This window comes from Bufo bufo, chromosome 4 (assembly GCF_905171765.1).
Source record: "Bufo bufo chromosome 4, aBufBuf1.1, whole genome shotgun sequence".
NCBI classification, from domain to species: Eukaryota; Metazoa; Chordata; class Amphibia; order Anura; family Bufonidae; genus Bufo; species Bufo bufo.
Window position 1 is genome coordinate 626,266,335 of NC_053392.1, and position 16,071 is coordinate 626,282,405.

The 16,071-nt window shown below is 48.9% G+C and overlaps 1 protein-coding gene across 1 annotated transcript in view; it reads right to left on the minus strand.

Moving 5' to 3' along the window:
- The window catches only part of DNAH8 (dynein axonemal heavy chain 8), a 622,089-nt gene that overhangs the window by 204,401 nt on the left and 401,617 nt on the right, over positions 1-16,071 (minus strand). The window contains exons 55-58 of the mRNA XM_040430275.1: positions 9,249-9,486; positions 8,366-8,508; positions 2,767-2,901; positions 2,037-2,159 (exon numbers count right to left, since the gene is read on the minus strand). Coding sequence (XP_040286209.1) covers positions 2,037-2,159; positions 2,767-2,901; positions 8,366-8,508; positions 9,249-9,486 — 639 coding nt within the window. The remainder of the gene's footprint in view (positions 1-2,036; positions 2,160-2,766; positions 2,902-8,365; positions 8,509-9,248; positions 9,487-16,071) is intronic.

Below are 16,071 nucleotides of genomic sequence, written 5' to 3' on the forward strand. Positions count from 1 at the left end.
ACACTGCCACTGATGGAAGGATCACCAAGGATCTGAAGAAACTGATGGAAGGATCACCAAGGATCTGAAGAAACTGATGGAAGGATCACCAAGGATCTGAAGAAACTGATGAACTCTATCAAATGAACTGATAAGGAAAGTCCAGCTCTTCGCTGTTTAGGGCGTTGGGAGAGTACCTCACTTTGCCTGTTCACCTCTGGTCTATTTCCCGCAAAAGGAGGGATTTGTGAGAGAAGGATTTATGATTTTATGAATATATAATTAGAACATTCTATAGTACACATTTTTGTCCACTAGATGGCCGCAAACCATATGTATGAGAAGGTCAATAAGGGAGGGGGAAGAGGGGATTCTGAAACCACTCCTATCAGGTTAAGAAGACAATAGTCTCTTCTTAAGTAACACCCCTTTTGTGATGTCATGTCTGCTATTTAAGTGAATGTACTGTGAATAAAAGCTCTCTCGCCTGCTCTCTTCTACCATGGCTAAAGGAGGATGAGAAGATGCTTTCATGAAACCACCTAGTGTCTGGTCTCATTATAAAGCAGTATGCTGTACACATACTTATTCTTCTAATTGATTTGGCACCACACAAAGAAGAAGGAGAGTCGCATGAATTGCGACGACATAAGTGACACCTGGCAGAAGGAAAGGACATGAAAAAGTGAAACCAAAACAAAGAACATCATACAAGAGGTATAGAAGAACGTCTGCCAGATCTTCTCACAGAACTGGTGGTGACAAGTGACTAGCATAGCAGAACAAGCTTTGATGGTTCCGTAACTCCTGAGTAATAGAACCTGCCAGGCTTGCTGTGCTATGTTATTTGTGTAGCTTTTATTCACTGCAATGGGAGCTACAGAAACAGAAATTTCCATAAATCCAGCCACCTGGGGCCAGTGCTCAGTCCCATCTCACCAGGGTAAAGGTGAAACAGGACAACCCCTTTAACCAGGATCTTCAAGATATCAATAGAGCCAGTCACACATGGGTCAGCTTTTTTCTGATTTCTGCAGCATTGAGATTTATTTCCACTAGTGAGATGCTGATCGTTACATACAATGAAAGATATCTGTAACAATCTGATCAAATGTTGTACTCACAGAGATTAAACTGATGATGTATCCTCTAGATAGCTCATCAGCATCTGATCGGTGGTGGTCCGACACCCGGGACCCCCGCCGATCAGCTGTTTGATAAGGCAGCTGCGCTCCAGGATTGCCGCATCCTTCTCACTGTTTACCGCAGGATCAGTGACGTCACGACTAGTATCAACTGGCCTGGGCGCGGCTAAGCTCTGTTCACTTGAATGGAGCTTAGCCGCGCCCAGGCCAGTTGATACTAGTCGTGACGTCAGTGGGCCTGCGGTAAACAGTGAGAAGGCCGTGGCGCTGCTGGAGCGCTGCTGCCTTCTCAAACAGCTGATCGGCAGGGGTCCCGGGTGTCGGACGCCCGCCGATCAGGTGCTGATGATCTATCCAGAGTATAGATCATCAGTTTAAACAAACTACAGAACCCCTTTAAGCAGTGACAATTGGGAAAAATTCTGCAAAAGGGCTGTACCATTAAATGCTATTTTAATACAATTCCATAAGAAAAACTAGTTACTTTTGTAATTTACTTTCTGTTACAAAATGCTCCAGTTGTGAGATACTCTCTTTACTTCATTATGGGGGGGATCCCAGTTGTTTAATCTGTATACATTCACCTTTTGAGGTGGTCGCTCGTGCTCAGTTCCATCATTCAACACCACAAGCCATATCTACAGGGAGAGAGCTGCAGCAGAAAAGACACAGCCCCTGAGAAAGGACATGTCCGCTGATTTACCAGTCAGAAGAGAATCTAGCAAAGCAATGAATGGGGAGATCTCATGTAGGGCCCCCTCTATGATGAGTACAGGACTGAATAGAACAGATTGTTTAGTCTCACAGTGAGTCATTATTTTTTATCATTACATCTATGTTCAGTTTTTCTCATAAATTATTTCGGTGCTATCTGTGGTATTTCTGTGAGTAAATCAGCGAGTGATCAGATACCTGGTTTCCCCAGTCATTGAAGGCTGTCGTGTTAATGTCGTCAATGAACACAGTCATTTTTCTACCACCGGACGGGCCATGTGTGCTGCCGATACGCTTGTCCACAAAGCTTTCCATCGCTCTCTATAAGACAATTGAGACGCAGGACTTAGTACAGAAGAAGGTGAGAAAACAGCAGAGGAACAGTAAATACAGAGCGACTCCCAGCAGAAGAGGCTGCGGCCCTCTGGTCAGCGCTGCGGCCTCCTCACAGCATACCAAGCACAGCTCCGTACATTGTATAGCAGCTGTGCTTGGCATGGCAGCCCAGGCCTATTCACTTGAATGTGACAGAGCTGGACATAGGTCATGTGACTGATGAATGTGACGTCACTGGCCTAGGAAGAGACAGATGATCGGCTGGGTGCCAGGAATCAGACCCCCACCAATCAGATATTGATGTTCCACCCTGAGAATAGGCCATATTGTACACCTGGAAAACCCCCTTTAAATAAAAAATAAAAAAAACACTGACAACTGCAACAAAATTGATGACGAATTAGATTTTTTGCTTCAAATTCTAGTACAGTATGTGGAGCATGTCTCAAAACATTGGGGCCAATATTCAATTCAACTGCCTATCTACCTAAGCAGGTGTCAAAAGGTAAGTATGACAAGAACATCTACCCATCCTCACCAGACATGGACCTCCTAGTCCTAGTGGACATTGAAAAAGATCCTAAACATCTACCTGGAACATGAGGGGTTCAGTTGCTGCAGAGAAGTTTAATGATTTCCACACGTGTTCTTCTATGTTATATCTCTTCAGGTAAGCGTTAACCATCACTGTCTTTCCAGTGCCCTGTTCTCCAGTCAGTAGAACACCCTAATATCACAAATCACATCAAATTTGGTCAACCTTCATCCCTTTATTCATTCACAGACTCCCCATAAAGAGTTTACAACCTGCTGCTACTTTCGGACATTTCTCCTGTAATCATGCTCCCAGTAATATAAGGTAGATGTGAGGTCTGTATGTCCAGGGTGCTGCTGCATGCATTAGCTCTTGTGATTGTGCACAGCTTCATTCCTGGATTGATTTCTCCTTCTGCAGCTTATGAGAGATCTCCTCTCCCTTGTGCTGACGGATGAGGTGGTGGATGCTACGGGTGAAGCCTGTCAGTGCAGTCTGCTGTGGGTGCTCTCCTTTCTCTACACTTATACACTGCCTGTGATCTCTCCCTCAACCCTGAAGAGTACATTGTGTATGCTTTCTTCTATATCCATGCTCTGATACAGAACATCCCGTTTGATCTGACCTACTTGAAGACTAGGATGCACAGTGACCCAGTGGATCACTGCAAAGGGTTAATTTAATGTTAAAGTGTTAAAGTACTAATTTTCACACTGCCCAGTTTCCCAGGGTAAGTGTCTGGTCAAGAACTGCTTTTGCGAGCTCCTAAGAAGTAGGCCAGATCCAGGAAATATTTATTCCAGAGACAGAAATCTTCCAGAGAACAACTTAATGGGGTTGTCTCATCTCACCATTACTAAGGCGAGATGAGACACAGTCCCGACCACCAGCCAGCTGGAAGACAGCATAGCGTTCTTTCAGTAGCTCACATGGCTGTGCATAAGAGCTACGGACACAGCGTAGCACAGTAAGCTTTCCCTAACTCAGAAACAGCATCATGCACTGCAATGTGAGCTACTGAAACAGTGATAGTGGTCGGGACTGTGTCTCATCTCTCCTTAGGAACGGCGAGATGAGACAACCCCTTTAACTGAATAATACCCCTGATGGAAAAAGCACAGACATTCATAGAAGCATGAAAATAAATTTCAAGGCCGTGCAGGACAAAGACAGTAAGGTATTGCACGTTAATGGCAATAAGACTTTACTGCTGTGGAAAGGAAATACTGCTTCAGCACCCACCACACTTTGCGATGGACTGGCCATCTGGATCTAAGATCTTCACCCTGCAAATGGCAACTGCACAAAGAGTTAATGAAAACTGAGTTGCATGCCTCTGGTTATTTTTGGTAAGACTGAAAAGTTTATGTAGAGTGAGATTTGGGGAGGATTACTACCATCATTGCTAATTCCTATACACAACTACTCTCCCAGACAGATTGTCTAGGGGTAGTGACAATTTCATTTGGTTCAGGGAATCATGTAAGTTGTACTTTAAGCTGCGTCCATACTCTTCGGGGGATGAGTGTCATTGTGTAGGCATGATCATTTCTTTGCTTAAAGATGACACAGTCTTGGGCTTTTTCTCTGCCGACCGAATCACCGTCCCTCCAGTCGGTAGATGAATTTTTTAGAGCCTTGGGTCTTATTTATGATGACCCCGATCAGATCTCTCAGGCTGAGACCAAGTTACGTGGTTTGCGGCAGGGAGAGCGCTCCTCGGAAATCTATTGCTCTGAATTTAGGAGATGGGCTACGGATACGGAGTGGAATGATTCTGCTCTCCGTAGCCAGTTCTGTCAGGTTCTATCTGAGAGGCTGCAGGACGCGTTGGCCTTTCATGAAAAACCTGAGTGATTGGAAGCAGCTATGTCCCTTGCTGTACGTCTGGATAGACGCCTGAGGGGGAGATCTAAGGGTCTTCACCCTCAGGACATACTGTCTAATAAGGTGGCGGCTTCCTTTGACACTTACGGTAAAGAGACACCTGTGGTTACGCCTTGTGATGAGCCTATGCAGTTGGGGGGAGCTACTCCTGGGACTGCTGGTAAGAGCTCTGGTAATATGAAGGGAATCTGGTTTTGTTGTGGAAAAAAGGGACTTTTCGTGAATATTTGTCCGTACATTCACCGCCAAGGTGTAAACCAAAAAAAACGCTTAATCCCCAAATTACTATTGGTAGTGTGGGTGGGGAGCAAGAAAACGTACTTTTGTCATTTACTAGTAGTACCCGATTTCTCCTGTCTGCCACGGTGGAGCTACAGTCCAAAACAGTAAAAATCAAGGTATTATCGACAATGGGGCAGGGCTTAACCTGATTGATAGACAGTTTGTTCGTATTCACGGGTTGACTACTAGTGCATTAGAGAAAAGTATTTCTGTCTTTGCAATTGATTCAGCACCTTTTACCCAAAAATGCTTGTCGCCGGTGGTGAATGGCATCCATTTAAGAGTGGGTGATTTTCATCAGGAATCTATCTCATGTTATGTGTTGGAGGGTCTGCCTGCTCCGTTGGTTTTGGGCTTACCATGGTTAAGCAAACATAACCCGACCATCGACAGACAGAATCTCGATTGGAGTGAATTTTGCATAGACAACTGTCTTAATACATAGTTCTCGGTGGTTACCACTAAAACTGTAACCGCATTTATTTCCGAATTTTCTGATGTATTTTCTGAGAGTGGTAACCAGGAGTTACCTCCGCATCGGGAATATGATTTTCCCGTCAATCTTATTCCCGGAGCTAAACTGCCCAAATCTCGGTTGTATAACCTTTCGGAACCTGAAAGAAAGGCCAGGCGAAAGTATGGCGAAGGGACATATCAGACCATCCAAATCCCCAGTGGCTTCTGGGTTTTTCTTTGTAAAAAAAAAGGATGGTACCCTGAGACCATGTCTGGACTTCCGTGAGTTCAACTGTATTGCCGTCCGTGATCCTTACCCCCTTCCTTTAATTCCGGATTGCGGTTTTTCAACACTTTGTCAATGACATCTTTCATCATCTGGTGGGGAGGTTTGTTGTTGTATATCTAGATGACATATTGATTTATTCTCCAGACATGGAGACTCATCAGGATCATATGAGTCAGGTGTTACAGATAAGTTTGTATGCTAAGATGGAAAAGTGTGTATTTGCAGTTCTGAAAGTGCAATTCCTGGGTTACCTGCTTTCATCCTCAGGTTTTCATATGGATCCCGAGAAAGTCCATGCCGTGTTGCACTGGGATTGACCCGAAAATTTGAAAGCGCTTATGTGGTTTTTGGGGTTCACCAACTACTACCGTAAATTCATCTTGAACTATTCGTCTATGGTTAAACCTTTAACAGACATGACTAGGAAAGGTGCTGATGTCGCTGTCTGGTCTGATGCGGCATTACAGGCCTTTTCTGCTGTGAAGGAATGTTTTGCTTCAGCCCCTATTCTGGTGCAACCGGACGTATCTCAGCCATTCATTGTAGAGGTTGACGCGTCTGAGGTAGGGGTGGGAGCAGTTTTGTTGCAGGGTCCTTCACCTAGTAAATGGCGCCCATGTGCTTTTTTTCTCCAAAAAACTCTCGACTGCTGAAAGAAATTATGATGTGGGTAATGGAGAATTGCTGGCCATTAAGTTGGCTTTTGAGGAATAGTGGCATTGGTTAGAAGGAGCAATTCACCCTATTACGGTGATTACTGATCATAAGAATCTGGCTTACCTGGAGTCAGCTAAACGACTGAACCCAAGGCAGGCCAGATGGTCATTGTCTTTTACCAGATTTAATTTCATTGTCACTTACCGCCCTGGGGTTAAGAACGTCAAGGCGGATGCTTTGTCACGCAGCTTTCCTGGGGGGGTGATTCTAAAGATCATATTCCTATTTTGTCTGAAGGGGTAGTCATTTCCGCCCTATATCCTGACCTTGAGGCAAAGGTGTTAGAGGCCCAGGAGGATGCTCCGGACTCTTGTCCTCAGGGGAAATTGTTTGTTCCCTCCGAATTACGTCACAAGGTGTTCGAGGAACATCACTGTACGGTGCTTGCTGGGCACCCTGGGAGCAGATCGACTGTCGATCTCATCTCTCGTTGATTTTGGTGGCTGGGGCTGAGTAAGTGCGTTTGGGCTCGTTCACACGACCGTGCCATTTTTTGCGGTCCGCATATTGCAGATACGGAAAAAAAGGATGCCGCCCGTGTGCCTTCCGCAATTTGCGGAACAGAACAGGAGGCCCATTAAAGAAATGCCTATTCTTGTTCGCAAAACGGACAAGAATAGGACAGGACTCATAATTTTTGCGGAGCCACGGAACGGAGCAACGGGTGCGGACAGCACACAGAGTGCCGTCTGCATCTTTTGCGGCCCCATTGAAATGAATGGTTCCGTATACTAGCGTTGAGGCCTAGTGGCTTTCCCTTTCCCTCCCGGTTGTCAGCTTGGTGTTTACTCTTATACCTCATCCGTGACACAATGGGGGCATATCACTAGGATATGCCCCCATTGTTTTAAAGGGGCGGGTCCCAATGCTGGGACCCGCACCTATATCGGGAACGGAGCTCCGAAAGTGAAGGAGGGCGCACTGCGCATGCGCAGCCGCCCTCTATTTATTTTCTATGGGGCCGGCAAAAATAGCCAAGCGCTGGCTCGGCTATTTCCATTGAGCCCATAGAAGTGAATGGGAGTGGTGGCCGGTCATGCGCTGTGCACTCCCATTCACTTCTTTGGGGAGCCGGCTTGGTGGTGGCCGGGCTGGAGTCCTCCAGCCACCATCTTGCGGATCTCCGTTCTCGATATAGGTGCGGGTCCCAGCGGTAGGACCCACACCTATAAGACAATGGGAGCATATCCTAGTGATATGCCCCCATTTTCTATGAGGAGACAACCCCTTTAAGATCTGGACTCAACATTTATTCTTCACCTCCTACCTAAACTATCCCACCTTAATTGCTTCGGACGCTAACCCTTGGGATTGGCTGTATCCTGGTAGGAGCACCGTGACACACACAGAGACTATTAAGGGCTGCACCACACCACTCGGCATTCCACTAAACATGGGACACGATTGGCCCTGGGGGGCGGTGCATTGCACTGTCAGTTGCTATTCATTGTTTAACTTTGAGAGTTATACCGCAAGAATGGGCACCCAATTTTTTGAGATTCTGTGCTACTTCTTATCCCCTCATTTTCTTGGGAGGAGAATGTCAAAATGGTCAGGACAAACCAAATGGTTAATGATATATAGAATCTTCCATGTGGGATTTTTGCAGCCATTACTCAGTTGTGTCCTGCAGTTTATGATATGATGTGGCACATCTTATGATATAACAGCGGTTGCTTGTGTCACATGTTGTCCTCTTTCCACGCATGATATTTTTTTAATTTTTAAATAACAATAAACCTTTAGCATCTGTGTATATATTGTATTGTGTGCAGCTACAGATGTAGATCACACGTCTAATCTCTGTATGTGAAACAGACCAGCAGTTCACACAGGCGCTCCTCTGAAGTATTTTCATGCATTAGGTATAGCAGAAGATTTTCAGATCTCGGGTCAGATCAGGTTAAGTGAATCCTAAGCATAAATCCACTTCAGTGAAGGAAGTAGAATTTGAAATACACACACTTCACACTTCAATACAAGGCCATAAGCTGTGTGATTTATATGTTATGTATGTCTGCTTACTTTTTGCTGTTTTGCAATCGTATCTATTAGAAACTGAGTCCGGACGTTGTCAATATCAGGAACCATTATGGAAGCGTATTCTGGAATGAAATGTCTTGGATAGGAATATTGTGACACTCTCTTATTCCAGTGCTCCCAGTCGCCTAAAGGCAAATGACACAGTGAAGTAGTGATTCAAAGTCCCAAGAAATGAAAACTTGCACTATACCCACCAACTGCACCATAATAGATGAGCTGCACATAATGTTGGCTGCCTGCAGATACCACCAGAGGGAGCTCACTGCATTCAGATTTTACAGCTATCAGTATATTCAACATACAATCTTCCTTCAGTGAGCTCCCCCTAGTGGTGGCTGCATGCAGGCAGAATTTGGCAATTTTAGCCTTAGTAGAACTTCTGCTGCAGTTTTTGCTGTGGATTTGTCATGGATTTTGCCTCTGATTCATCTTATGCACTACAAACGGTGAAATATTCTGTGGAAATCTGCAGCATACTGGTAAACTGACAAAGGTCATTTTACACAGTGGATTTTTTTGCAGCAGTTGAATGATTTTCATCCAAAATCTCATCCCCTCTTCGGGTACTGTAAAGCACTAGGGATCTGCTGCACATAAATCCACAGTGTATCGCCCCAGGTGGACGTGACCTATAAAGCTCTGTAACCAAGAAACAGAGCTGCACCAATAACTTAGAAAAATCAGCAGGACAGAAAGGTATATTCCCAGCTTCCCCTGGTAAAACGATGAACTAACGTGCAATATATCCTCTGGGTGATGTGGATTATTATTTTAGATACTCCCAGCTTCACTATATAAGGTAATCCTATTCTGCTCGGTGATTAGTCATCTAAATTACACAGGGGATAAATAAGCAGAGCTTTACCATTTTCATTTACTAGGAACTCAAACATTGTCTGGCAAGCCCCTGGATCAGCTTCTGGTAAGTCCAACTTGTATTCATGGCTTCTAAGAAAGGCCTCAAGGCGCTCACGACTGTCCAGCTCAAGGAGAGCCCCTAAACTCCACATCAGAGCGAATACAAATAATCTGTGGAGATGGCCTGGGTCTGGAACACTGCACCCTGTTACTGTAGGAATACAGCCTTCCAAGAGGAGAATGGACTGGAAATGGAAAACAAGACACAATAATAATCTTAAAGTTATATACAATGACTCAATGTTAACGGGGACCTGTAAAACCTTTACATCCCTGAATCACCCCCACTGGTTTGTAGCTTCCTAAACATGTCCCTATCCGCATTGGTATTAACTGCATTGTGTAAAATAAAAAGTTTTATACCCCGCACTCGCCGTATGGAGTCATGGAGATGGAGCTGCTCACCAAAAAAGACTAAGCGTCATATGGTGCCTACTGACGTTCTTTAGGCCCAAATAAGTAATCTCAACCCAGGCCTAGTGGAATCTAGGGCATGTAGATCAAGCTGAAGCCATTGCAAATACTACAGATACTGACAAAATTGACCCTATCCTCAAGAGCATCAGTCAATCCAGAGAGTTGTGTGGGCACCATGTCAATTCAGCCAAGCGGCTCCACCTCAATGATGTAGCCAGGAGCTTTCACATCAGCAGTTATCCAATTTTTGTTATTAAACTCATAGAAAAAAAATTAGGAAAAAAACTGACATTGATGCAGATTTCCTATTGTCTCTAAAGACCTCCAGGCTGAAGGGAGGATTATAAGAGAAAAACGAGATTTTTGTATAACTTACCAGTAAAATCTCTTTCTCGCTCTTCCTTGGGGGACACAGGAAACCTTGGGTATAGCTCATCTCCATAGGAGGCGTGACACTAAGTGAAAGACTGTTAAGCCCCTCCTCCAGCAGCTATACCCTCAGCCTGGAGCGAGCGACTACCAGTTATGTGCCCAAGTAGTTAAAACAAAGGCAAGGATCAACCAAATTAACACCAACAAGTCAAAACTCCCGTCAGGGCAACCAAAACAATGGGTGGGTGCTGTGTCCCCCAAGGAAGAGCGAGAAAGAGATTTTACTGGTAAGTTATACAAAAATCTCGTTTTCTCGCCCAATTCCTTGGGGGACACAGGAAACCTTGGGACGTTCAAAAGCAGTCCACAAATAGGGAGGGACCACAACCCAAGATGAATTAAAGCACCATAGGCATTAAGGCACCGCCGCCTGCAAGACCAGGCGGCCCAAAGCAGCATCCGCCGATGCATAAGTGTTCACCTTGTAGAACTTGGTGAAAGTGTGCAAAGAAGACCAGGTGGCCGCCTTACACAATTGTTCAGCCGAAGCTCGATTTCGCTGAGCCCAGGAAGCCCCGACCGCTCTGGTAGAATGAGCGGTAACACCAAAGGGCGGTTCCCTGCCCTTAGCACGGTAAGCCTCAGCAATAGCCATCTTGATGAAGCGGGCAATAACCACTTTAGATGCCGCCAGCCCCCTGCGCGGACCCTCCGGAACCACAAATAGAGAATCCGAGCGCCGAAAGGGTCTAGTTACATCCAAGTAGATCCTCAGAGCCCTAACAACATCCAGACGGTGAAGATCCCGTTCCCGAGGATGAGACGGGGACGGGCACAGGGAAGGAAGGACAATATCTTCATTCAGGTGAAAAGCGGACACCACCTTCGGAAGGAAATCCGGAGCCGGGCGGAGAACCACCTTGTCCTGGTGAAAAACCAAGAGGAGTTCTACGCAAGAAAGTGCCGCCAATTCAGACACACGCCGAAGAGACGTGATGGCAACGAGGAAAAAAACTTTGCAAGACAACAAGCGAAGGGAAACCCTGCGCAAAGGCTCGAAAGGAGAAGATTGGAGAGCTGTCAGCACAACATTAAGATCCCAAGATGGAACGGGAGCGCGATACGGGGGAGCATAGTGAGCAACCCCCTGAAGAAAAGTCTTAACTGGACCGAGCGGAGCCAGAGGTCGCTGAACAAGGATCGAAAGCGCTGAGATCTGACCCTTTAGGGTACTGAGACCTAAACCCAAGTCCAGACCAGACTGCAAGAAGGATAAAATCGTGGGGAGAGAAAACCGAAGGGGATGAACATCTAAGGTCTCGCAGAAATTCAAATAGGCCCGCCAGGTTCGGTAATAAATCCTGGACGAAGCCGGTTTACGCGCACGAATCATGGTACGGACCACGTCAGCAGAAAACCCCCGCCGCGTTAGGACCGCGGTTTCAATAGCCACGCCGCTAAACGTAGCGACCCTAAATGCTGGTGGAAGATTGGCCCTTGAGAGAGGAGGTCTTCTCTTAGAGGCAGAGGCAAGGGGGCGTCTGCCAGGAGCAACATAAGGTCGGCGTACCAAGGACGACGAGGCCAATCCGGGGCTATTAGGATCGCAGGCGTGCCCTCCGCCGCAATCTTCCGAAGGACTCGTGGAAGAAGAGGCAGGGGCGGAAAAACGTAGAGGAGAGAGAACTCCGTCCAGGGAAGGACGAGCGCGTCCGCGCCGTAAGCGTCCGGGTCCTTGGTTCTGGCCATGAAGGTGGGAAGCTTGTGGTTGAATCTGGAGGCCATGAGATCCACGTCCGGACGACCCCAACGGAGGCAAAGAGACTCGAAGACGTCGGGGTGCAGAGACCACTCGCCCGGGTCGATCGTAGTCCGGCTGAGGAAATCCGCCGCCCAATTGTCCACTCCCGGGATGTAAATGGCCGAAATGGCTGGAACATGAATTTCCGCCCAGCGAAGGATTAGAGACACCTCCCTCATCGCCGCCGTGCTGCGAGTGCCCCCCTGATGATTTATGTATGCCACAGCCGTGGCATTGTCCGATTGGACACGAACAGGGTGACCCTGAAGCAGCGAAGTCCAATGCCGGAGTGAAAGGAGAACCGCCCTCAGCTCCAGAACGTTGATCGGCAGTTTGGACTCCGATGGAGACCAAGTGCCTTGTACGGACCGAGGAGAAAACACCCCCCCCCCCCCAACCCCGCAGACTGGCATCGGTGGTAATCACCAACCAAGTTATCGGCAGGAAGGACTTCCCTTGGAGAGGGGTCCGTAACCACCAGAGGAGAGAGGAGCGAACCTGGGGGGGAAGGGGAAAGTGCTGATCCAGACTTTCCTGGGACTTGTCCCATGCGGACAGAATGGCAGTCTGAAAGGTGCGGGAGTGATACTGCGCGTAGGGGATTGCTTCGAAACAGGACACCATCTGTCCCAAGACCCGCATGCTGAACCGGAAGGAAGGACGGCGGTGGGTCAGAAGGCTCCGAACCGACCGATGAAGGAGCTGGCGCTTCTCTGACGGAAGCCGAACCTCCGCTGCATCTGTATCCAGCAGCATCCCCAGAAAGATCAGTTGCCTGGATGGAACAAGAGCGGATTTGGGAAGATTGATAATCCAACCGAACCGGCGTAAGGTTTGTAGCAAGAGGTCCACACTGGCGGATGTCAGTGACAGAGAGGGTGCCTTGATAAGGAGATCGTCCAAATATGGAAGAAGAAAAACTCCCCTGGAACGAAGTAAGGCGAGGACAGGGGCTAGGACCTTTGTGAAAACGCGAGGGGCCGTCGCCAGCCCGAAGGGGAGGGCAACGAACTGGTAGTGGTCGGACCCCACTGCAAAGCGCAGAAAGCACTGATGACACCGAGCGATTGGAATATGAAGGTAGGCGTCCTGGATGTCGATAGAGGCCAGGAACTCCCCTTTTTCCAGAGAGGCCACCACCGACCTGAGAGACTCCATCCGGAATCGCTGAAGACGAAGGAAACGGTTTAACCGTTTTAGATCCAGAATGGGACGAACCGAGCCTTCTTTTTTGGGGACCACAAAAAGGTTCGAATAGAACCCCTTGAATCTTTCTTCCATGGGAACCGGAGCGATGACCCCTTTGTCCAGAAGGGTGCGAGTGGCAGTAAAGAAATCGGCCGCCCCTTGGGGATCCCGGGGAACCCGGGAGCGAAAGAACCGAACTGGGGGGAGGGACGTAAACTCGAGTTTGTACCCGGAAGACACAACTTCGAGAGCCCAGGCGTCGGAGACGTGCGCCTGCCAGAAGTCCCTGAACAGGAAAAGACGTCCCCCCACCCGGGCGGGTGGGGGCGCACCTTCAGGTAGTGTTCTGCTTGGTCGCGGGAGGGCGAGCAGGCTGTGACTTGCGCCAGGAGGGCTGGGTCCGAAAAAAAGGTTTCTTACGTCTGTCTTGGACAGAGCTAGAGGATGGACCTGAAGAGGTGCGAGGTGCGGGAGCCCTGCGGGAAGACCTGAAACGAGAAAAAATGGGACGGCCTCGAGTGGTGGTCCTAGTCCTAGATTGAGGAAGATGCGTACTCTTCCCCCCCGTGGCTTCGGATATGATTTCATCCAAGCGGGTCCCGAACAATCGAGAACCAGTAAAGGGAAGGCCAGTAAGAGACCGCTTTGACGTGGAGTCCGCCGTCCAAACCTTTAACCAAAGCTCCCTCCTGGCCGAAACGGCCAGGGCAGACGAACGGGCTATGAGAGCCCCCGCATCAAGGGATGCTTCACAGACGAATTTGCCGGCTTGAACGATAAGTTGGGCTAGAGCACGGAGGTCCTGAATAGGGACGTCGGATTCAAGCTCCCGATCCAGCTGAGAAGCCCACTCTGAAACCGCTTTTCCAGCCCAAGCGGAAGCAAAGACCGGCCGGAGGGCGGAACCGGAGGCTGCAAAGATACCTTTGGTAATGGCCTCTATACGGCGATCCTCAGTGGATTGTAAGGGAGAGCCATCAGCAACGGGAATAGCCGTGCTTTTTGCCAAACGGGCCACAGGGGGGTCGACTTTGGGTGGTGACGCCCAGTTTGTAATGCAATCCGCCGGGAATGGATAACAGATATCCAACTTCTTAGGCGGGGTAAAACGGGCATCAGGGCGGGCCCAGGCCTTGGAAACCACCGACGAGAAGTCAGTGTGGAGGGGAAAAACTGCAGACGTCTGTTTTTGGCGAAAAAAGGAAACACAGTTTTTTTCAGAATTAGGAGGATCATCGTGAATCTTAAAGGTATCACGAATATTGTTAATAAGATGGCCCACAGCAGAAGCCAGTTTTGAAGGCAAGGCCGAGTCCATATCACAATCTGAATCAACTAGTTCCCCTTCAGAGGGCATATCCTGTATCGAGGAAGGGCCCGACTGAGAGCGCACCCTTGGGGGTGATACTGAAGCATCCGAGGATGATAGGCGCTCCGCCCTAGACCGCTTCTGGGGTTGACGGGCTCTGGAGGTGTCGCCTGGAGAGAGGGACTCAGACGGGTCAGCTAAGATAGCGGACCCGGAGGGCCCAGCAGGGGAAATATCCGGCTGCGATAAGGGCAATACCTCTGCAAGGCGGCCCACAACGTTAGAGAGGCTGACCACAGCCTGGGAAAGGGATCTAGCCCAGTCAGGGGGATCCAATAGGCCAGGGGGTGACACAACAGATGGCGGACCCTGTAATGGGGCTTTGCAAGCCGAGCAATGCGGGTCAGGCTGCCCTTGAGGGAGGGGCGCCTTACATGCGGTGCAGGTGTGATACCAAGGACCGGCCGGCGCTGAGGGGTCAGACATGTTGGCTGAAGTAATATAAAAGCGTCCAGGCCAGAGGGCTGCAGAGCTAGAAAGGGTCAACAGTCCTACCAGGTCACAGTGGGAGCGGACGACAACAGCAGCGGCAACAGCAGCGGCAAATCCTGAGGTAAAACCTGAGGTAAAACCTGAGGTAAAAACGATCCGTCCTGAGAGCAGGCACGAAGAGGAGGCGGGCCAGCGAGGAGCGGGAAGAAAGACGTCTGCCCCCCCGACTGAATGTCTAACATGTACAGGAGAAGCGGAACGAAGCTCCGCCCCCCGCCGGAACTTTCGCGCGCGCGCGCGATTCAAACAAATATGCCGCCGAGAAAATATTGCCCCCCGACCACCTCCTTATACACCGGCGGCGAATGACACACCGGTAGCCGGCAAGAGAAGTCAGCCGGCAGCTGAACACAGCGGCAGCACTGGCCGAGATAACAAAAGGCGGCCCCACAAGGCCGCAGCACCTGAGGTAAACTAGTGCAGTAAACCCTCCCCCACGAGCACCGCTCCGTCCTGCTCCACACACAAGGGGGGGGAAGCCGACAGTAAGCCTTGTAATGTGACAAGGCTAGGCAGAGGGAACACAGAAGTTAAAACCCTAACAGGGGGGGGGGGGGGGGGGTTTGGAACGGCTGCATAGCCACCTCACCAGTCGACGTTTTCACCCTCAGTCCATCCAGCAGGGACGCCCCTTCAGCCACTGGCACCGAAGTGGCAGGAAGCTGGAGAGGGGCTTACAGGCGGGCGACCCTTGTGCTGGCGGGATGCAGGGGAGCTGGGCTGCCCTGGTCCTCCTTTTCTTCTGTGGGGGAGGCAGCAGTGCGGATAGCCGGCACTGGCGCAGCTCAACCCCGGGAAAACAGAGAGGTCTTTGCGACTCTGTTGTCCCTGTTGAAAAAAGGAAAAAAGTTGAAAATAATAAAAAGAGAAAAAATAAAATCTTTAGCAAAGACAGCTCTGCAGTGCAGAGAGTGTCTTGCCTCCTTGACACTAAGCAAAAAACTGGTAGTCGCTCGCTCCAGGCTGAGGGTATAGCTGCTGGAGGAGGGGCTTAACAGTCTTTCACTTAGTGTCACGCCTCCTATGGAGATGAGCTATACCCAAGGTTTCCTGTGTCCCCCAAGGAATTGGGCGAGAAAAACCCTTATTCTAGTGATTGGTGGGGTGTTCAGCATAGAGACCCCATCTTCT